The sequence below is a fragment of the Accipiter gentilis genome, chromosome 10 (assembly GCF_929443795.1).
Source record: "Accipiter gentilis chromosome 10, bAccGen1.1, whole genome shotgun sequence".
NCBI classification, from domain to species: Eukaryota; Metazoa; Chordata; class Aves; order Accipitriformes; family Accipitridae; genus Astur; species Astur gentilis.
Window position 1 is genome coordinate 39,908,210 of NC_064889.1, and position 23,190 is coordinate 39,931,399.

The 23,190-nt window shown below is 49.1% G+C and overlaps 2 protein-coding genes across 4 annotated transcripts in view; both read right to left on the reverse strand.

Moving 5' to 3' along the window:
• Positions 1–3,194: 3,194 nt before the first annotated feature.
• CHMP6 (charged multivesicular body protein 6) lies at positions 3,195–8,440 on the reverse strand. Its single transcript, XM_049812787.1, has 8 exons — positions 8,329–8,440; positions 7,766–7,875; positions 7,093–7,180; positions 6,382–6,468; positions 6,198–6,263; positions 5,842–5,922; positions 5,052–5,106; positions 3,195–3,522 (listed from the first exon to the last, which is right to left on the reverse strand). The coding sequence occupies exons 1-8, from the start codon at positions 8,389–8,391 to the stop codon at positions 3,470–3,472; spliced, it is 603 nt and encodes a 200-aa protein (XP_049668744.1). The 5' UTR covers positions 8,392–8,440; the 3' UTR covers positions 3,195–3,469.
• Positions 8,441–10,930: 2,490 nt separating this feature from the next.
• RPTOR (regulatory associated protein of MTOR complex 1) overlaps positions 10,931–23,190 on the reverse strand; it is a 200,657-nt gene continuing 188,397 nt past the window's right edge. For all 3 annotated transcript variants that reach the window (XM_049813115.1, XM_049813117.1, XM_049813116.1), the window contains 6 exons: positions 22,027–22,133; positions 18,778–18,905; positions 18,603–18,689; positions 15,832–15,948; positions 15,096–15,225; positions 10,931–13,548 (listed from right to left, as the gene is read on the reverse strand). In XM_049813115.1, the coding sequence (XP_049669072.1) occupies positions 13,480–13,548; positions 15,096–15,225; positions 15,832–15,948; positions 18,603–18,689; positions 18,778–18,905; positions 22,027–22,133 (638 nt within the window). In that variant the 3' untranslated portion in view covers positions 10,931–13,479. The remainder of the gene's footprint in view (positions 13,549–15,095; positions 15,226–15,831; positions 15,949–18,602; positions 18,690–18,777; positions 18,906–22,026; positions 22,134–23,190) is intronic.

Here is a 23,190-nt window from a genome sequence, read left to right on the forward strand (position 1 = left end):
CACAGGAGGTCCTACGTTGGCTGCTCGGGGCCGCTGGGCAACCCCACCGAGCTGAAGAAAATCCTGCTGAGGGGAAACGAGACCCCAGCCCAGGCAGGGGCAGCACAACATGGCCACTGCTGCGATCTGGACAGAGCCACACGCTCCCCAGTGCAGACTGTTTATTGCTCAGTTTGTCAACAATTCCAGAATAATCCTTGCAAAACAAACACCCCAGTTCAGCTGCATCGCAAACCACACAGCTGGAAGGCTGCCTTTCCAAACATTCCCCCCCCCCGCCATCCTGGGATCCACCCCATGCCCCTTGCCTCCAGGAAAGCCCTTTTCCCCTGGAAACCATTTCTCTGGAGAGCTCCGAGGGGACCTGCCCTGCTCCTGGCCCGCAGGTGACGAGGGACAGGCAGGCACAGGACTGCAGCACGGGCAGGGGCTGCTCTGCCTTGGCAGCAACGCCACAACGTATGGAACGCCGCAACGTATGGGCTCTCTCAAATACCCCTCCAGCTCCTCTGTATTCGGCTCGCGGGCCGTGCCAGGGCTGTTGGGGCACTGCTGCTGTCTGTTACAGACGAGCCTTCCTGGGCCATCCGGGCAAACAGGATTGTTTTTCTATTACACACGGAGCCTGTTCTGAAATTTCCTGCCCACATCTCTCCCAGGAGCAGGGAGTAAGAAGGGGAGGGAGGAGGAAGGCAACTCTTGCTCATCCAAAACATTTACTGTGAAAACACGAGGCTGGAAGATGAATCGGTGAAACCATTAGAAATAGTTTATTGTTACAGCACACCACAGAGGTCACACACCACTCCTGGCTCTTCCTCTCAAGGAGACACAGTACAATCTGTTTGGTGCAGGGATTAGAAGAGGAAGCTGTTGGCAATCTGCTCCAAACTTTCCTGTTAGTTCAGCAAATGGCCTCTTTAATGTATTAACAAATGCAAGGAGCTACATTAACCCTTTCCGCACTAACCTCGCTCGCTCTCTGGACCAGCTTCCACCCGAGAAGGCAGACGGCACCGGGCGTTCAGCTCCCCGGCCGGCAGTCCCCGGGACCTGGCACAGCCTCGCCGCAGCTTCCCCTGGGGACGGTTGGCTCACGTCGCTCTCGCTGCCAGGACGTTCACGAGAAAGAAAACTGGAGCATACGGCCTGCGGTGCTCGCTCCCTCTTCGTGCGTGGTGATGCGTGCCAACCCTATTTAACAGGGTTTACACAAAGTGCTAGCAGCAAAAGCTGTGCTCCCAGGAAAGGTCCCCTCAAGACCTTCTTGGGAGAGTCCAGCATTCACTCCTATGAATTACAAATCAAATAGGGTAAAATTAAACAAGTCGACACCAGGCTAGCAACGGACTGAAGGAGCCTTGAAGGAAAAACGTTGCACAAAAATGTTACAGACACCACCGTGCTGATGAAGACAAGGCTCTCTCTGGTGGAAAAAGTATGCATTACAAGACAGCCAGGATGGACACTCAGAGCAGAGCAACAGCCTTGCCTAGAGAAAAAAATCACAGGAGCATAGAACAGGATACGGCCCTGTCCCATCTTAGCTCCGGCTCTGAAAGCTGGGTGACGGGTTTGGCTGTTCCAAACACTGGCTGGGGTAACCGGCGCATTCGGCATAGGCACAAGGAGCAGTTTAAACCCGCTCTGCCGACTTCAGAGAAAGTTATTTGTTTGAAGTTGCACTGCTTAGTAAACATGGGTCCAAGGCTTGTGGGACCCCAGCTTTGTTACGAAACATTAATTAAGAGAAAGAGCGCAGTAGAACTGAAAACAGGGCAACTCCAAGGTGCATGCTGCCTTGAGGGCACATGCATACAGGAGGACGAGGATGCACCGGCCAGTCTTTGGAATGTAACAAACGGAGATGACACGGAAAGCATGACTCGGAAACAGAGCTGCTGCTGGCCCGCCACCCCATGGAGAGCAGCACAGTCTCTGGGATTACTTATTATTGTCTAGCACCAAATCACATAACCCCAAAGGCAGTTACTAGAAGTCTCCAAGGACCCTCTGGTCCTTCTTCTGCTGTCACAGAAACAGGGACTAAGGGTTGTGGCTTCAAGAATGTAATAAAGAAAAATCTGCAGTGTCCTGAAGAGCATCTGCAAGCTGGCAAGTAAGCTTGCTTCCAAGAACAGCTAAATCTGCCTGCCACCTGGCTGGCCAGGCAGCTCTCCAAACACCTCATCATCCGTGCCGACCCGAGCGCCCCGCTACACCACGCTAAGCACCAGACCATCCTCCACAGCACGGGCTCAGAAAGAACTGGTCTCCCCTCTAACTACTTATTGAGCAGTCTTTGGAGCGTCAATTTAAGAAGCTTCATGCCTCATGTCTGGTGCAGATTGAGCCTCATGTTTTCCCCAGCCTGACCTTTCCTGTCTCTAACCCTACGAGGAAATATCAAACACAAACTGACAACTGGAAGCAGAATCGATCTCAGCCCATCTGAACGTTGCAAAGGTGAACTCTGATGATGGTGCAGAGCCAACAAGGGACGACTCCTGGATCATAACGTAGGCAGAAGACTCCTTGATGTAATTTTAAAAGGCTCGTCAGATTTCTGTCACCCCAGGTCTCACTCAGCACCACAGGTTACCAGAGGCAGGCAGACAGAGCGGGATCTGAACGGGAATCGTTACAGACTGCCTCCAACTCACGCCCAGCCAGAGGCCAGCTCTTCACCTCGCACGGAGATCAGGCTTTTACCCCAGCAAATCAGCACCGCCGCTGCCAAATGCAAAGCCAAGCAATCAGTCTGAACTTTGCTCCAATGAAACACCCTCACGCGTAATCTGGTTTCACACAAGGCTGATGGAACCGTTTTCAACCCCGTAGCATGAAGCGTCGCTGTCTGCAGAAGCTCAGGGTTGCTGCCTTCTTCTAAGCTGCCTGCACTCTACCTGTGCCCCTTCAGGGCCCATAGAGGCAGCCAGTGTGATTTACACGAGGACAAGAGACACTGGCAGCCCTTCCACAAACAGAATCAGAAGAGGCAAAGCAAAGGGACCGAGAGGAGTGAAGACACCAGTGTGGTCTGGAGGGCTCCCAAGGGCAGTGGCTCGTTGTCGCGCAGCCCGATGCTCAGGAACAGCCATTTCAAACACGCGATCGCGCCGAGGGTGGGACTTCCAGGGGACTCAGTCAGAGCAAAGGCAGATTTACCACTGAAATCAAACCTAAAGAAAGCATTTGGCTTTGGAAGTTTGAGAGTTGTTGTTTAATCCCGAGACAGCGCAGCTGAGTGAGTTTAGAATTTAAGTTACAAAAAAAGAAAGCACTAGAAAATAATCTTGATACAAGAGCAATAATCAGCTGAAGTTCCCCACCCTGCATGGGGAATCCTGCTCCACAATCCGCCCAGCACAGCTGGGATGCTGCCAAGGCATTGCTTGTTCCCAGCACACGCTGGGATGGCAAACTGTCCTGGATGAAAGTTATGTGGGGGAATCCCCAGACGTGGGAGTTAAGATGCTGCCACCAGTTCTGGTTTTGGCCTGTTCTTGACGGGTGACGCTTCTGTGGAAGAAAAAAGAAACTTGTTACAGAAACAGGGAATGCAAATAATCTCCAGTCATCTCCTGCAGAAGAACTAGGACTCGTAATCCACTTCTCTGTAGCGTAACAGCTTGCACAGCACCTGGAAAGTCACTGGACTAATAAAAGTTCATTATAAATAATTCCACCTATCAAGTATGCCCCTCTTTTTCACAGCACTTGCAGAATTAAAACAGTTTCAGAATGTACCCAACACAACCTTAGTAAGCCACCAGCCCACAGATCTAGGGCAGCGAGTGATTTCTTGGAGGGCAGCGGGCAGACAAGCTTTTGCCCTCACCCCTTTGACCTGACAACATGAGTCTAAATGAGGCTCAATCAGCTGCATGCAGCAGGGCCAGCTTGTATTTTGTTTGGTCATCCTGCTGCCAACGTGCAGATCAGATGACATCTGATCCATGTTTACTAGTAAACAAGCACTAAAAAGAAACCAGCCCTGTTCCCCACATCCCAGATTTCTCCTGGGCAGACTCCACAGAGAGGAAATGGCACCTTACAGCTCCTGGTTTCCACCAGCATGGATGTCAAGCTTCTGTGACTGACGGTTCAGTGTTCTGCTGCCCCAGGAGACACACTCTTGACCAGTTTGCTTTATGGCACCCTGCTGAGTCCAGCTCTACCTCACTGTTTGTCTCCAAGGGCAGGCTCCACCTTCAGTTCTTCAGCATGGACAGACACCCGGTAACGTTCTGTGAAGATTCCGTCCTCACCAGACCAACAGCGCCCATTTGGTCATTCTGCTTCACAAGCTCTCTCCCACTTCCCTCTTCACACCCAGCTGCACGAATCCCTGCCACTGAGGTTTTGGATCGCTCAGGAGCAAACACGCATGTAGCAACAGTTGTGAGCAGTTTGCACTCTGACAGCCATGGAACTGTGGGACTCCAGCGCTCCTCATCCAGCTGGTTCAAAATTACCACTGTTACCGGAAGCAAGGTCACAAGAGCTACAAGTCGTCACGAGCCTCAGTGAAATCCAGTTTTATGCAGCGTGAATGCCAATATCTGTGGCCACAAAACATTGTTCCTGCATAGCAGCATGTTGCGACAACATGCAGGGGACCAGTTTGAGTGTTGTGTGAGACAGTCTTGCCTGGGTCAAGCAGAGAGCCAAGGAAGGAGTTCCTCATGGAGCTTCACAATGGAACATACACTGGATGTTTCAAGGCAGCTGGTAGTGTCACAGCAGGTACAAAGTGTGACTTAAGAACAGCAGATGTAACAAAAAGGAACTCTTTGAGAGGAATGACTAGATGCCAACTGAACAAAGAGACTAGAGCCTTGGGTCCTCTTATGGTAAAGGGTCAGCTGGATTTGCCAGAACCATGTGAGGGAAGTTTGCGTAGCCCAGATCAACAGGGCTTTAAGCCAGGAAGTTTATATTCCTTCACATTTGCTAGGACAATACTTAGAATATGAGAGTCTCAGACTACTGCATGGAACTGAGAAGTACAAGAAGCCAAAGCTGCAGAGCATATACAGAAAGCGTACCTGGGATCTTTTCTGGGAGTGGCTCAGAAGGAACTTCTGGAAGCTCCATCTGTTCCTGCAAGAACATTAAAGACAACACATGACACATACCCCCCATACCAGGCAGCGGTCACAGAGCCCCGCACGACAGTTTTGTGCAAAGACCACGTGGGAACAGAGTAATAACATAAGAGATTTCACATACAAACTGACATCTGCCTCCAGAACTGCAGGAAGGATTATGGGCTTCAGTGCTGCCCAGTAAATGAGTACAAGGCTTTTTTTTTTTTTTTTCCATTATTAAATGAGACTTAATAGGACCCTGTATTAGCTACGAGTCTCCCCAAATCTATGCTACTTGCAGAACCTCTCCACCTCAATCTCCACTGGCTGCACATTTCCTACAGTGGAGCCAAAAAAACCCAGTGTTTTGGAAGAGCCACAGGCACCACAGAGATGGGTGGGGACGATAACACACACTGTATGCTGTTATCTGAGCATGACCCAGGACTTCCAAGATCTTCATCTGGTGAAGTGGAACAGATACCCAATAAGAACAGAGATCAACCGACTGTAAAAGACAGCAAATAAAGTATAACCCTTAAAAGCATCCCATTTTTAAATGGCCTCTGCATGTGGAGCAATTAGCTTGATCTTTGATGATGCAATAATTGGGCATAAACAGGTATAACTGAGATCTCTGGCAGAATAAGATAAACTATTGAGAATGGGAAAAAGATACTTTCTCCCCTATTACAAACAGCTTCCTGAAAATGTAGATTTAAAGTAATTACAAGAACATCAGTCCCACCTGAGTAATAGCGTTTAATTCTTCTAGAATGGCATCTTCATCTTCCTCAGTCAGGCTGCCAGCCAGTATCTCATCTATTTGCTGTGAAAGAAAGGAAAAGACATATTCCAGTCAACACAGCGTAGCAGAAGCAGCTCTATGGCTTGCAGCATGGTACGTGCACACGGGAGAGCAACGTAAACATGGGGTGAAGGGGTACTCCAAAAAACTAACATAGCTAATTTTTCTGCAGGCAACTGAGATTTAATTCCCAATCTGATTACCTCTTAAATAAGGCTGGGAACACAATGCACATCAGAGAAACTCTGTATGGCAGGCGGTCTCTGCTCACAACTACTCACGCACACAGTACGTACCCTCTGGTACTCCACAGCATCTTGGGTTTCACCTATTATTCTTTCTACTTCTTCTATTGACATAACCTGAAGAAAAGAGCCAAAACCCATGCATGAGTGAGGTCTGCAGGGAGACAGCTACAAACAGCCAGGACTCTCCTTGGTCCAAAGCAAAAGTGTGCTCAGCTGACTTGGTCACACATACCTGGTGCATTTTGTTTAGACATTCATTGCCTATTTTCAGACCCTCGATGACCTTCATTTCAATCTGGGTGAATTCAATATCCTGGACCTGAAACAGAAAGGAGAAGGGGAAACATCAAAGGCTGTCACGTTCCCATCGTTAGCCAGATACAGACTGCCAAGATACCCAGAGAAACTTCAGGGAGCAATCAGCCAAGAGCCCTTTCTCTAGTGAACAGATGATTAAATTATACCAGTAGTAACAAACATGCACACAAAAAGCCTTAGCACAGGCAGCTGCAAAAGCATATCCAACAGCTCTTTAGCTGATGTTCAAGCTGCCAGTCTAAGCTGAGGCCATAGTTTCCACGGCCACACCAGAACAAACACATCCATTTCTGAAATCAAGGTAGAGGCAAGCCTGAGGAAGTTTCTATGGCAGCTGTCCACCCTGTGACTAAAGTTTTACTAATTTACAAAACACGTATTTAATAGGTACCCTGCACTACAGACTCAAAACATACTCACCACTTGGTTCTCTAGGGAAGAGTCATGGCATACATATGATTTCAGAAACGTCTGCCCTTCAGACAGAGGACTAAACCCTCGTTAGGGCTTGACAGTTAAAATGTAATTCCACACAATCAAAAGGAACATCTACCCCAGGAAAAAGACTTATACCAAGTGCACACAGCGGGCCGCTCGCAGCCTACAGCAACTGAGTCTCACTTACCATCCGCTCCAAGTTGCTGATTTGGTTTTCTGTTTTATCTAGAAGTTGCTCTTGGTAACGCTTCTTCTTTAGCAAGAGCATGGCTTTTCTGAAAGACAACATGAGGAAGAAAACTCAGCACAGATGAAAGCAAATAAGCCTAAAATAATCACACCAAAGCTGTATTTGTTTTGTGCTTTTTCCAAGAGAGGAAAAAATCATGTGTAAATTAAATGACAACTCTGAACTGCTCCTGTGAAGAATAAGGAAGAGCAAATTAATCATAAATTTGCTGATCTGGTGCCTGAAAATTTAGGTATATTTGCTGTGGATTAGGAGTTCACTGGGCCAGCTGTGCTGTAACAATGCAAAGCAAAGTACTTGCACAAAAGGCTTGTGACACACACTCAAAACAAACATGAGAGGTAGCCACTGACACTTTGCAGTAAAGAAAGAGAACCACTTTTTGAAGATCTGTTTTAACAGCAGCTGTGGAACGCAGGCAGACTCTCTTGGCTGTCAGTACAAAACTTTAAACAAAACTTCCTTTCTGAAAGGAGAACCTGGAACTATCTCCACTACGTTCAGTAACTTTTCCTTTCCAGGAAAACGGCCCTTTATTTTGCACTGAGGCTCCCTGCTCCTGCCAGACCCTCGCACCCCCCGGGTGGAGGTGCCACCCGTCCCAACTCACTCTTTTTTGCCTTCTTTCAGCAGTTGCCTGGCCAGGGCTCGCTCTCTCTCCAGGTTCAGACTTATCCGCTTCTGATACTGCTTCAGCTTGTCTCGCTGCTGCTTCAGTTGCTAAAGAAGAGGGAAGGAGGGATGGATGGATGGATGGATGGACGGACAGACAGACCCCCCCCAGTCACAAGTCGAGGCCTGATGGTTCCAGCACCCCCCCCCCCCCGGCCCCCCCCGCCGGCTCACACAGGCCCGCGCTACCGGCAGCACAAACACCGGGGACACAGCAGCCGCCGCCGTCAGACCCCACACGAGCCCCCCCAGCCCTTCCGTGCGCCCTCCGCACCGCGGAGACCCGGCTAATCGCCCACCCGCGGGGCCAAGGCCGGGCAGGGCGGCGCCCCCCCACCCCCCCGGGAACAGCGGCTCTGCCGTTCCCTGCGCCGGCGCTGACCGAGCCGGGCCCGGCCTTCCCCGGCCTGGCACCGGGGCCGGGTGCTCCCCCAGGCCCCCCCCCCGAGCCGAGCCGAGCCGAGCCGGGCCGGGCCGGGCCGGGCCCGCCGCCGCGCTCACCAGCACCGCCTTGTCCTGCTCGGTAACGCGGCTCCGCCGCTTTCGCCCGAAGAGGTTCCCCATGGCCCCGCCGCCGCCGCCGCCGCCGCTCCTGCCCCGGGCGGCGCGGCCGCCCCGCTCCGATCCCGCCCCTCGACGGCGGCCGCGCAGGGCCCGGCCCGGCAGAGAGCGAAGGCGAACGCGGTGCAGGGGCGGGAAAGCGCCGCCGGAGGGAGCTGTGGGGGCGCGCGGGAAGGGGCGGGGGGGGCTGTAAGGAGGGGGGGTAAGGGCGGTGTAGGGGAGGGAGGGGGGTGTAGGGGGTGGGGGGACGGGTCGGTGCAGGGGCCGGGGGGGTGGGGTGGGGCAGAGGATGGGGGTCCGGGGGCTCTGCGGGAGGTGTGAGGGGGCGGTGGGGGTGGTGATGGAGACCCCCGTCCCCACCTGCCGCTGCAGGGACGTGCGCCTGTGTCCCTGCCACCCCACGTCCCTGTGTTCCCACATCCCTGCGTCCCTGCATCCCCATGTCCCTGTGTCCCTGCATCCCCATGTCCCTTCATCCCCATGTCCCCACGTCCCTGCATACCCATATCCCTGTGTTCCCATGTCCCCATATCCCCATGTTCCCTGTGCTCCCATGTCCCCACATCCCTGCATCCCCATGTCCCTGTGTCCCTGTGTTCCCATGTCCCCATGTCCCTGCATCCCCATGTCCCTGTGTCCCTGTGTCCCTGCATCCCCACGTCCCTGCATCCCCATGTCCCTGTGTTCCCATGTCCCCATATCCCCATGTTCCCTGTGTCCCCATGTCCCCATTTCCCTGCATCCCCATGTCTCTGTGTTCCCATGTCCCCACATCCCTGCATCCCCATGTCCCTGTGTCCCTGTGTCCCTGCACCCCCATGTCCCCATGTCCCTGCATCCCCATGTCCCTGTGTTCCCATGTCCCCATATCCCCATGTTCCCTGTGTTCCCATGTCCCCATTTCCCTGCATCCCCATGTCTCTGTGTTCCCATGTCCCCACATCCCTGCATCCCCATGTCCCTGTGTCCCTGTGTCCCTGCACCCCCATGTCCCCATGTCCCTGCATCCCCATGTCCCTGTGTTCCCATGTCCCCATATCCCCATGTTCCCTGTGTTCCCATGTCCCCATTTCCCTGCATCCCCATGTCTCTGTGTTCCCATGTCCCCACGTCCCTGCATCCCCATGTTCCCTGTGTCCCCACGTCCCTGCATCCCCATGTCCCTGTGTTCCCATGTCCCCATATCCCCACATCCCTGCATGGGAGAGGCTCTGGCACTGGCCGAAGTTTTAGGGTCCCTGGGGGCGGTTGGGCAGGAGAAGCGAACGCGGCCCCACCACAAACGGCCCGATTGCGGGGAGAGTGGACGCAGCTGGGGGCTGGGGCAGGCCACGGCAGCGGTCGTGGCTGTGCCTTCAGCTTTATTATGCCCACACCGAGGGGTGCACTGGGTCTTTCTCCCCGAGGGGTGGGAGTCCTGCCCCGCGCTGCTCCCGTGTCCAGAGCCATTCCCACTCTCCCTTCCCATCTTGATCTGCAGCTCAACCACAACCCGCTTGCAGGGGTTTGCCCAGAGGAAGAGCCTGCAGGACGGCACTCCGCGACGGGATCAAAGCTCACTTCAACAATTTGGGTCTGTGAGGTAACATGCCAGAAAATGCCACTTTTTTTCTCTGCCGTGGTTTTGCTCTGGACCACCCACCTGCTCATTTTGTGCCACCCTGCATCCTTAATTATAGTTTCGCCTCTGGAGAAGGTGATTAGGGACCGGCCCTTGTGTCCACGCTGCTGCTGCAAACGCAATGCTGTCCTGCAGAGCAGCAGCTGGGTCAAGGTGAAAAACAGTAAAAATAAAACCACGTAGAAGGTGGTTCCCAGTGCTGTGGCCCCAGCGATACTGAGCCCTTGGATGCCGTGTGCCATTTAAGCCCACCGGTGTCCGTGCGGATGCCCAGTGCTGCCACGGCCGTCACCCCAAGGGGAGCGGGGACAGGACCCAGCTCTCGGTGGCTTTGACGGTCGCCCCAACAACTCCTCCTGCCCGCCCTTCCCCGCTCCTGAAGTCCCTGCCCTCTGGGTCCAGCTGGGAGAGACCCCTGACCCCCCTGTTCTTTCACTGTGGACACTGGAACAGGGACATGCAGGACTGGTGGGGACTCGGTGTCTCAGCCAGGACCCCACAGGACTGCAGGAGCATCGGTCACCACACTGGTGGAAGGGACACCCCGGGAAAGGGACAGGATCAGGATATGCAGGCCCTCAGGACAAGGACAGCACTATTTCAGTTTATTTGCTTGGAGCGAGCTGGCTCTGGGCTGCAGGCAGTGCACAAGAGCTGGACGTGGGGCTCAGACCCACACATACATTCCTGCAGAGCTGCAAAGTAGAAACATCACGTTTCTGCGCAGCCTCAGCAGCAGTGACCTGGCTTGTACAAGCGTCTTTTGCCCAGGATCTCCCCACGTAACCAGCCTCTTCTCTGCAGGGAAACGGCCCAGAACCACACCGCCCGACACCTAAAATTTAACTTGGTTCCTTCGGGGGCTGTAGCTGTGTCCCCTTCCCCACTTCTGCCCCAGGAAATAATCCTCAGACGGGGAAGTGTTTCTGCATTTATTTTTTATTAACCATTTATTTGTTTGTAATTGTTTTACTCTCACATTACAATCGTGTGGTTTTTTTATATTTTTTTATTTTTGTAAAATAAATAGAGATAAGTGAACTTTTAGGTAGGATGCTCTCCAGATCCTTGGTTAAACTTCATGATTGAATCTCTGCATCAGACCTGTGAAAATACAGCCCACACACGCACACGCTTAGATGAAAGCTAAACAGGCCGAGTTAGTTAAAAACCCATCTCCTGGCCGCAGGGGCTGGCTGGCACCAGGGAGCGCTGGCAAGGAGCAGCAGCTTCCCACCACGCACCTTTGCATTTTGCCAGGTATTTCTTGTTCCTTTAATGAATACACTGATAGAAGTTAAAAATCTATTGTTTTTTAAGCTGTGTATGTTAATCGGTTACGTGTAGATCCCAAACTCTGGCTCCATGCTTGCCAGCCCCTCGCTGGCCCCTGGCACGGGCAGCGTGGAGGAGATGTGTACCGCTGGGACCCAACACCAGAGCAGCACGGGAGCGGGTCGGGAAGAGGCACAGCTCTGTTAGACCATAATTAACTTTTGGTAACTTAAAAGTGGACTTTTAGGTAGTTTTTCCTAAGTTTAAAGCCTTTGATTCATCATCCTTGTGAAGTGGCCCTTGGCCTCCCTGCTACAGGGGGGGACAGTGACGGTGCTCAGGGTAAGGACACAGCGCCCAGCCTTCGGCAGCTGCTCCACCTCCATGGCTCAAGGACCCTCACCAAAGCCAGCATCCAGATGTGCATACAGCACTTTGCATTTAGCTTCCCTGCAGCAAGCCTGGGACAGCCACCGGGCCATCTCAACAACCCCTGCATGGCCCAGCTGCCTCAACACATATAGGAAACAAGATTATCTGGTGTACAAGGAGCAGTGACAGGTCAGACGCACTACGTAGGTGCCATGGCAGAGGTGAAGCCGCCATCTGCACAGGGAGAGAGCGTTTCTCACCCCTTCCCTCATTAGTATTTCTTTCACTGTCAGCCTCAGCGCTGGCAGAGTTTGCTGGGAGCCTGCAGACCCCATGATACCGACTGGAAGAAAAACTGGGGACTTCTGGACTTAGCAGGTCAACCTTTGTCGCCGCAGTGATTTTTGCACAGTGCAAGTTCTGTTCTTGGCCAGCTAAACCACACCTCAGCAGCACTTGAAAGAAACCTGCCCCTTTTGCTTTGCCTACCCCTTCCCCACATCCATCTCCAGACCCATTATGGATTTCAAGGGACAGAAACATTCATTATTCAGACACGGAAGGTGCGGAAGATGGAGCAGGCTTTCCCCTAGATGGCTGGGACAAAGCTGTTTTGCTCAAAGCAGGATGACCTGCCGTTTTCCCCCTCTTTAGTGATTCTCTTGTGCTCAGACCACGTGTGGTTACATGCCCAGTTCTGCAGGGACAGACAGACAAGCCACAGCGACATCCACACACAGGTGTGCAGCTGCACACACACAGCAGCAAGTGTGCAAATTCTCCTGACCATCACCTTGCTGAATATTAGCACACCAGAGCAAATGAAAGCCCATGGCTTGAACCTGGAGCCTCCCTTGCCGGCCAGGCAGAGCCCTCACGCTATCAAACGTGTTTGTGGAGTTCACTGTGGGCAGGACAGTGACTGCAGAAGTAACAGTGATCGAGATACCCCAGACCTCCCCAGCAGCACCGTGTGCTTGGGTGGAAAGTGGTTACGTGAGTGACTTGCTCCAGGCTTGTTGGGACGTTAGAGACGTTTGTTCTCTTTCCTTCCTCCTCTTCTTGTATGTGCAACCTTACGGTACGGTGGCATCCTGCCCTGTTCCTGTCATCTCCTCAAGCCCCTTTCCTCAGGATCCCTGCCTCCTCTTGCCACCAAGCTGCCTTCTGTCTTTGCTTCCACCGGAGAGGATGCAGCAGAGAGGACAAGGCTCGTGCAGAGGAGACACTTTCCTGCTTCCCTTGCCCACACTCAGGCAGTGCAGGAGCACATACACTGTTCTGCCGACGGACAGCTCGGGTCTCGCTGCCCTGTCGGAGGAATTACCGTTTGGCACAGGGTAGGCAGCAGCTGGAGGGGTCCCACGGTCCGGTTGAATGCACAGAGCTGTAGGTGAGTCCTGACTTCAGTCCTTAAAGCAACCTACGCTCCAGCAAAACAAAGAAACAAAGACTAAAACAGAAAGCCCTTTTCAAGGGTATTGCCTCATCCAGTCCTTCCAAGCTCAGGAGCCGTGTTTCTAACGGAGAAGCTAACCACTGGAAACAAAAATAAAATGTTCCTTTTCTGTAGCTTTTACAGGATATAGCTGGGAAAAAAAACCAAAACAAAACCAAAAAAAACCAAAACAAAAAAGGAGATTGTCTCTTTTCCCCTCGTCAAAATCATCAGTAGCTAAGTCAGGAAAAAAAATGTTCAAGTTATGGGTTGCAGCAGCAGCCAACACTAAACATTCAAGTCGATAATTTCACTATGTACATTATGGGTGAGACACGGCCCTGCCCGCTGGGACTCCCTTCTCCAGTGCCGCTGCCACAAGCCGTTATCTGATCCGCTTCTCCACTGAGTACACCGAGATGTAGTAGTCATTGCTTCCGACTGCCAGATGAGGCTGTGGAAAGAGCAAATCGGGGATAAACGTACAGGTGTCACACGGTAATGAGAGGCACATCACAGGCAAAATGGTAACGGTCGACATTTTCAGCAGTAACGCCCAGATGCTCGAAAGCTCTTAAGTGCATCTGCCAACGCAGCTCTGACGACATTTCTGCCAGCACCTACATTGTCCCAGCGAGTTATATGCCCATTTCAGCCAGAGGGAAAAATTATGGTGACTATTAGTTGCCAACTGCTAACATAATTTTTCTAAATGACTGCAAATCTGCTAGTTAGGAACAGTTGCCTGGACTGAAAATTAGCATTCCCTCCACTGAGAGGCCCAGGAGCAATCCTAGCCGTGGAGACCCAGGCTGGACAGGGCTTTGTTTGTTTGCTTATTTAAAGCGCAAAACATTTCAAATGACTAGTCACTTCTTTCTCCGTTCCCCCAAACTGCAGAACAGCAAAATCACTCTTTAGCTTTTTGCAAAGCGGCTTTTTGAAGCCGAGGAGACAAGCTTTCCTTTAAACTTGCTATCTTCAGGATGTAAAATGCACATAACCTAGGCAGGGAAGCTGCCTTCCCTCTCCCTGCCCAGCTAATACCAAATCATCACAGGCTAGCACAGCTCTTTCCTCCTCTCTTCTCAGCCCTTTATCATTCCCACCACTCTTTCCCATTACATATTAAATATTTGTGTTCTGATCTGCAGGTTTCTAAAATAACTAACTGCCTTCTTTAACCTCCTCCTGTTTTTCCTATCCATTCACGTTGTTTTCTTAGGCTTTCAATCTCCTTCATTTATTCTTGTCTCTGGGTGAGCCAAAGTCCATAATGCAGATGGGCACCTGCCACCTAATTAAGTAGCAACCAGATTCTCTCTCTTACAACTACTGCAGAGCCACCTCAGGTCTGATGTATTCCAAAACTTCCTTTTTACTCTGATTCATTCTAGCCTTTATCAGCTTATGCCTTTAATTTTTGCAGTTCTCTCATTTTTCTGATGTGCAGTTTTTCTACTGCACAGCATTAGGTCTTCCTAAAGCCTTACATAAGGCGATGTAAAAGCAGCCACAGAGACACAAGGGTAAGCCCACCGTCTGCAAGAGAAGAGGCATGGAATAAATAAGCACATAAAATTTTGTGTGCTGGAAGCAAGAGACTTCACCTCTCCAGTCAGCTCCAGGCAAATTCACCTCGGACAACTTCTGTGGCAAGAACTACAGAGCTAGGCCAGGCTGCAGTCTCAAAGTGATAGGAAGAAATGGGAACAGTCTATCAAGTTGACCCGTGAGTAAAAAGGGCTCAGCCATTGGGAGTCCTGTTCTAGTCTCAGGTGCACATCACAAACTGGCAGCACCAGCAGCGTGGTCATCTGGAACAGCCTGGAGGACAAGCACCAAGGACCTGGGCTGAGAGTCAGGCTCAAAGCATCCTCAGAAAACTAGGCTGGGGCAGCATCTCTCTGTGCTAGAGGAGTGTCTGAGCCTTTCCCTCTTCCAACGCAGACATTAACTAAGAAATACAAATTCCAAAATCCAAAGGGAGAGAATACAGACCCAGTGAGGATGGAAAGCCAGGCAGCTGATGGCTCCAACTCTTTGTCCCATAAAACCATCATAGTATTTGATATTGTTGATCAGCTCCCCGTTTCCGTTGTAGATTGCAGTGAACTGATTCATTGAGCCACTGGAAGGGAATCAAGAGAACATGGTGTCACTGAGAATGCTGTGGTAAGAACAATATTGTTGCCTACAGCCCCCTTTCCAGCTGTGCCGACCTGAGCTGTTCATCAGACTAGCGCGCAATGAGTTCTTGTAAGAGGGGAGACTGACTTTAACTGTACCGTGGCAACCTCAGTGCAGAGAGATTTACAGAAAGGCTGGAACCACAGTTACCTGTTACACTGAGACAAAAAAACCATGAAGAGCTGATGCACACACACACACACACACACACTGAAAGTGGATCCCCCAACAACCCCAGGATACGTGACTGGTGGAGCCCTTGCTGGTCCCCACTCAGAGCCCAAAAATACACATGCTGACTTTGAGCAGGGATCTGACACAGGGGTGTAAGACTGTACACCATCATGCCAAGTCACCAGTGCAGAGGTTTCACTGATGCATGCAAGGGATAAAATTCCTGAGCTGCAAAAATGGGAAAGAAGCCGCACTGTTTGTGGCAAGGTTAAAACAAACAACAAAACCAATAAAAACCCATGAACGATGTCTGCAGAGACAAACCGTCCTCTCCATCCACTCCAGGGATGCAAGAGATGAAAGCAGAACTTACCATGCAAAGAGGTTGGCTTGGGGGTGAATGTCAAGGGCTGTCAGCCCTTTGACTATCTGAAGGACCTTCATGGACTCTGGCATCCGGGGGTCAAAGAACCGCACATCTCCATTTACACTGCCAACACATGAGTTTCACATCGTCAGGCTGTACCCAAACCAGATCCTAAAGCCCAGGAAATGGAGCCATAAGCCTGTCTGTGAGCTGCCCACCTCGATCAGAAAATTAGGATAGAGAAGACACGCACCCTTGCCTTCTCTGTCAGTACCGCTGAATTCCCACTGATGTGACTTATATTTGGTACCATCCCCAGCGCATTAAGTGCTGTGCAAACAGCTCTGCCTCTGCCCTCAGGGGTGATCCATTATTACTTTTATCACTTCCAGCTCATCGCTGAGTGTAAGTGCCTTTACTGTTATGTCATACTCAATACTCCAAGCTGCATGTCAGACCCAAATTCCTTCTCCTTTTCGCAGTAGGAAATTGTATTAGAAAACTCTAACCAGATGGGATCTGCTGGTACCATCCATTATGCCAAATGTCTGGACACAGATGCACAAGTCCTCGCTGTCCAAAGCACTCTGTGGACTAGGCGTAACAAACCCTGCTAACGCTCAGGCGATGCGTCAATCCTGTTAATGACTTTATCAAGGAAGAGAGGGTGCGGAAAGCAATAGTGGCAGTGGCAAGATACTGTGCTTAGTAGATCAAGCACCTTTCAAACACAAATGATTCCTTTTTGTTAAGTGATCTCTCTGAAATACATCAGTAGAATCATGTCTGTTAGATGTGAAGAGGGTGCATCTTTTCCTACAGCCCTGGAATGAACAACTGAAGATTTTGTTACAGTACTTCTGTTCTTCTGAGACCCTTATAAGAGACTGGTCAACAGGTGTACAGAAAGACAAACATAAAAGTCTCTTATGGAAATTAAATTCAAAATCAACTCCTCCAATCTTATTCTGCTGGCAGCAGAAGTAAGGCTTTTGGCATCACAACTTTTAAAGTGTTATTTTTTCAAAGTCACTGATGGCCATACAACTGTGAATCACCATACAGACTTATGAACAATGAAAGCATTAAGAAGCATATTGCCTTCAGTTTCTTTACCTCTGGAATATCTAATACTAATCAAAAGGCTGTTATACAGAATTACTTCTATCATTATAGGAAGCTGCAACTCCAGCTGTCACATAATTAAATTCAAGACAAATTAAACTTGAGGTTGATTTAGATCCTGAAGACTAGATGGAAATATTGTTTGAAAGAGATCAAATAGACAGTAATTTCATTTAAAGCTCTGAACCATTATAAGACTTGAAAATGGTTCTGAATATATTGGAAGACGATGTTAAGAGCTTTAAAATGGAAGTGAAGTTCTGTGATGAGGGACTACATAGGAGAACACGTCCCAGGTGAACAATAACAGGCAACAACAAGTCAACAGCAGCTAAGCTACTAAACTAGAATATTCAGAAGGTGTTTAAGGACCTTTTCTAGCAACGCTGTCAGCCCGATAAAAGCAGACCTGCTGGTTAACGAGAAGCACTGTGGCAGCACTAGCACATAGATCAAAGTGGCTGAACCCAGTACGATGTGGTGAACCAGCGCCGGGCAATGGAGAGCCGCAGGATCTGGCTCCGAGTCACCATTCCTGTGCTACAAAGTCCTGCCTCTGGTTCAGAAAAAAAAGTTCCACTGAGGTTCAGAGAACTGCTCTACAAGCAATACAATGCCTTAAAGTTTTTCAGGAAATAGCTAGACCAAGATCTCGCTACATCCTAACGTTTTTCTTGGATCTTACTGTCAACTGAAGAAGGGAGAAACTGAAAGCAAGGTGGCTTGTATCAACAAACCAAGTTCCTCTGGGATAAGACCAGACCTGTCTTTTGAAGTATGACATTTTCTCATACTTATTCAATCCCAAGAGAAAGCACCACGTGCTGAGAAGGGCACTGAGGAGAGGGAAAAAACGAGCCTGCAGACCCAGGCTGGCCAAGCGTACAGGCCTGACCCCTGGGATTGTTGAAGGAGATTACGGAAAGGAAGATTAAAAACTCTAATATGTGAGCTCAACAAATCTGGCAGCTGCATCACATAATCCCCTTTCTGAAAATCTTAATACATTTTTGCTGGCCCATCCCCCACCTCAGGAATGTTCTGAATCCTGGAAAATTATGTTCTGTTTTCATTTTGTAATCAAGAAAAAAGAGCTTCTTTGTGTGCAAACAGTGGCTTTGTGACAATAAATTATATTCTGCTGTTCTTTAATGGCCAAATAAGTATATGCTGCTCTCTCCACAGTATTTACCAGGCAGCAGAAGTGGATTTATGTGTAGAAAATTGCTAGACAGCAAAGTAATCCTGCACAGCAATATGCCCAACAGATGCAACATCAACTTTCCTTCTCATGTTCTCTCTCAAATGACCCCACAGAGATGTTGCCAATAAAGAACAACAACCATAAGATATACTATATCTAGCTTAGGTTTCTGGTTCACTCCATTCCTCCCTCACATGCCTCGTGATAGTGATTTCAGCAAAGATGCCTTCTTGTTTACTCTCAAACCACACTAACGGGCTTCCAAGGAAAGCTTCAAATTTCTTTTTGCCTTCTCTCTACCAAGTTTGGAGCAGGAGTTAATTACTGAAGCAAATGTCAAACTAAAGAGCTTTACCCTCTTAGCTCTTGAAATACCAGAGGCAGAATTTAAATGGAAAAACAAACTGTGTTTAAGAAAAAACAGCTCAAACAGTAAAATCTCTTTTACCTGACACTCATGATGTTGCCTTCTGGATGTTTCTGCAAGTACGCTTTCACCACCCAGGCTGTGTGCTCTCGGTAGGTCATGACACGGCTGAGGAAAAAGCAGAGAAATGTTTTGAAGGGGAGGAGGAGGAGGAAATGTGAGCACCCCACTGAGCCTGGAAAGGACGGGTAGTTACCATTCACTCAGAGCCATCCTCCTGTCAAACACGCGGATGGAGCCGTCACCCAGCCCCGCCACAATTAATGAACGATGAGAATCACACGAGAGGCTGGTCACACAGCTGTCAGCTCCAGTGGGGATATCCTAAGGAGAAAGCACACAAGAACCAAGCTGAGAACATGATGTGTCTTCAAGTCATTACAGTCAAGGTCCTAAACCAGACGGACCCAATGTCCTCCTCCTCTTCCTCTCCCCATTCTGTAAATCAGTCCAAAACTAAACCAGGGTTTTCCACTTGTCACTCAGAACACTATGACAGTGCATCAGTGTGAAGTTTTCCTTCAGGCTCTCCGGACACGACCAGAAATGAGGAGGTGGTCACCCTGGGGACAACGGTCACTGCTGCTGCCATGTTTGAGCCACAAAGTCCCACAGTTCAACCCAAAGAGCCGGGCCCAGAGAAGGAATTCCAGAAAAAACAGCTTCTGCAAGTCATTCAGCTTTAAAAACCAAAATGAAGGCAAGGTCTATTTTGGGAAGGATGAGTTAACATTATTCTCTACTAGGAATATCTAATTAGTTAAAATAAATGACCAGAGGAATTATTTCTCCATAAACCATCTTTGTTGTGTACAAGTTGTAAATACCATTAGAATGGCAGGAGAGACAGTATATATCTGGAGGAGAAGAGTCATATAAGACAAATATACCTGTATAAAGCAGAAGCTTGTAATAGCATATATAACACCACATATAAAACCAAACATACAGTATGCTATAGGTAACACCACCCATGCAAAAAAAGTACAACAAAACTGCAAGGTATTAGGTACAAAGCTGCAAGGTATTAGCCCTTTTGGGGCATCGTATCAACACCCAGAAGAGTTCTAGGAAGTTATTTAAATACCGCTTGTAAAAGCAGCTTTTTTTTTTTTTTTTGTCTATACCAGACAAAAACCATATCTGGGCCCTGGAAACAATAAAACAATTATACCGGAAGGCAGTTCCCTTTACCCAGAATGGCTCCAGTTATCACTAATGAAGTCCACTTCTTTCAGTTTCTTTTTATTTTATTCTTTAAACACTTAGCTCTCTTCCTCCCTTCATCATTAGGATCACCATTACACTTCTGCAGAGCCCTGGTGGTGGTGCAAATGGGCCAAACTAAGCAGACTACGGTTGGACTGTCAGAGTGTGACCTTCTTCTTCTCCACACCTGGCAGCCGCAGGCAGCAAGCGGTGGTGAGGCTCTTGAACAACGTCAGAGCGGACACGTAAGCCTCAGACAACACAAGGAGCTGCCTGACTACAAAACAGCACTGGAGAATCACTGACACAAGATAAAGCGAGCCAGTGCTGTGCCACCTATCAGTCCCCACTTTAGGACATGTGACAAGTAGATCCAGGTTATCTCATTAGATGCCACACACTGTGTGTATTAAAAAAAATGACAAGGAAAAGGCTGGAGCTTGCAAGGACAGCTGTGCTGAGAACACGGTGTGCACTCTTACTCTAACGCTGCTACTTTCCCCCTTTTTACTTGCTATAAGCAATGTATTTGTTGGGAATAATATCTACATCTGTTATGAGGAAAACCATTTTCAATTAAACAGGTAAAAAAGCTAAGCAGCACTGACAAAGCAGGATAACAATCATGAGGCACGTTAGAACTGCATTAGCTAATTTCACACTTCAATCCTATTTTTGCTTCTGTGCATATTCACCTTTCCTAGCTGCTCTTCACAGCCTCAGCTGAGCGAAGATGCTGCTGGCTAGAGGCACCAACCTTCAGGGCTGTTCTCAGCAGCTCTTCTAACTGCCTAAACCCAGATCCTGTCTTTGAAGCAGGAACAATCAGCAGAAGTGAAAATGAAGTACTTGCTTCTTCAGCTACATCCCAAGTGCTTCCAGAGGTATACTTTTTGTAGTTCAAAGAGTGGGAAGGCACCTTTATTAGCTTGGATTACATAGCTTCGCTGCTCTTTGTGCTGAATTTCACTTTTCCAGTGTTACTGAGTCAGGAAGTTTCAATCACTTGAATTTCAACACAACCAATCTTTGCAATTAAAAAAGAAACAACTTGTTTTCAGATACTTTCGGTGCAATCGTTAATCATCATAATTTAAAAGATTTTCACCTCCTGAATTTTGCTGTTCCCTAATTTACATAAAAAAAATAATATGTGAAAGTAATTAAGATTAACATAGGCTTAATTATCCTGCATTGCAGGGTCAAAGTATCATAATTAATGTTCATCCAAGGGTAATTAATTTCTAGAAGCTTTGAAAACTAGTCTTCCTTTTTTCTCCAGCACAGTGACTCCATTCTCACAGACCAGCTGCTTCTCCTTATAATTTCTGAGAAACTTTCATTTGATTACAAGCGACATGAACGCTTGCTGCATCTTTTCTCCATTACACTGCACAGAAAGTTACGTATGACTGAAATACTGCTTTCATGCTGCCTCGTTTCAGAGGCGAGATGTGAACACCCTGGGGTGCCCCAGTGCACGGGTCCGCCCAGCTCCCCAGGGAGACGCGGGGATGCTGAGGGAGCTGCCAGCAGGCTCGCAGGCATCTTCATCCTTTGCTACCCTGGGCCAGACGACACGGAGCAAACTTCTGACCTGAGTCAGACTGGCCCGAGCTGGCAACAATTCCACTGGCTGCACGTGAGCAGCGCGCGGTTAGGGAATGCTCGTGTTTCTGTCCTGTCGAGCACTGGGGTTCTGACTCAGGAGTGGACTGAGCAGGTATGAACATGCTCTCTGCGTGGAGGCAGATTCCCTGAAAACAGACCTTTGGCTGGCAGGTACCAGTGCAGCGTTGCTCTGTCAATAGCTCTGTGTGTGTCCCAGAGAAGCAGAGATGGCAGCAGCAAGTCTGAATGCTCTACTACCGACCCAACTCACCACCGAATTTCCTCAAGAATTTTTACACTATTTCAATTACGCGCTAGTAGGAAACCTTATCTGTATGCTGGGGCCTGCCTCTGGATTTCACAGCCTCACCCTTCCCACACACTGCTGCACACTGCCCAGAATAACAGCAGCAGCTTCCAGGAAAGACTTGACATGCTCACTAAGTATGTGTGTATTTTTATTTATCTTGTAACATGACTCTGAGGCAGGGAAGCACGAGCTCCAGAACCTGTCAGGTCTTCACAGATGAGTCTCAGATGCTTTGGCTGTGCACAGGGTAACTCACTGCATGGCAGGTCTTCTAGGAGGGGAAAAAGGTGAATGGGATAAACACGCAGATGTTACCTGTACTTTCATTTCCCGATCCGTGTCCCAGATCCGGATTATCCTCACATCTCCCGATGTCATCAGGAGCCCGGTTTCTTGTTCCCAGTCGACTACCATTCCTGCTCCTAAGATAAAACACAGGCAGGACATGCAAATTACTCTCTGCATCAGCACAGGCATAGCTGCACTAATTAGAACACCAGCTTTCATGACCTCACACTACAGAAACTATCATTAGAAGAAATATAAAATTACATACACGTGCATCCATATGTCCTCCGAATGGGATCAGATCAGCTGGTCCTGGATTTGAGTCCAAAACGTGTCTTTGACCCCTTGTCTAGCTTAAGTGCTTAGAAAAGCCAAGGTGCAGATGGCCCCTCTGTAGGCAGGTGAATACAGCCTTCCAGGGACCTTGCCAAGCTACTGGGGACTTCCAAGGGATTATAAATTATCCACTACTTTAAGAAAACACCGGATTAAATGATGATTGAAGTAGACTAGACTGGTGACATCTCACACAGCAAGACCTGACAGCCTCTGGATTACCATGAGTCCTCATTCTAATAGAAATATCTGGCTAAGGGGCGATGTTTCTAAACAAGGAATAGCATAGTCATTGCTGCAAGATAATGAATTAAACAACTTGGTAGGAGTAAAAACCAATTTGCTATACAGACAGGTAAGGAGGGGAACACACTGCAATTACACTAGCTAAAATACATTTACGAGAGCTTTTTTTCCTCATCTTTGAGGGCATAAACTGATGGCTAGGTGAAGTTTAGAAAAACGTCTGATCCGTGTTGTAAGAGAATTACAAGGGATTTTCTATCCCCAGAACACCTGACATGGGCACCTGCTTACACACAGGTTAGTAGCCTGCATGAACTCATGAACTTTCCCAGCATGGCAATTTCCAGAGAAGAGTAAATGTATGTCATCCCCTTTCCCAGCTGGACGAATAAGATGTCCAAAAGCCATTGAGTGAGCTGGCTCTGTTAAGCACAGAGCACACAAGTATCAGAACAAACCGGATACTGGGACTTGGGAAATAGCTGGCAATAAAACCCCTGATTCGGCAGGGGAAATCTCCGAGGAACAATTCTTGTTCATTTAATTAGAAGGGACTTCTCTGTACCTGTGTGCCGCCTCCACAGTACGGAAACGTTCTGCTTAAAGCAG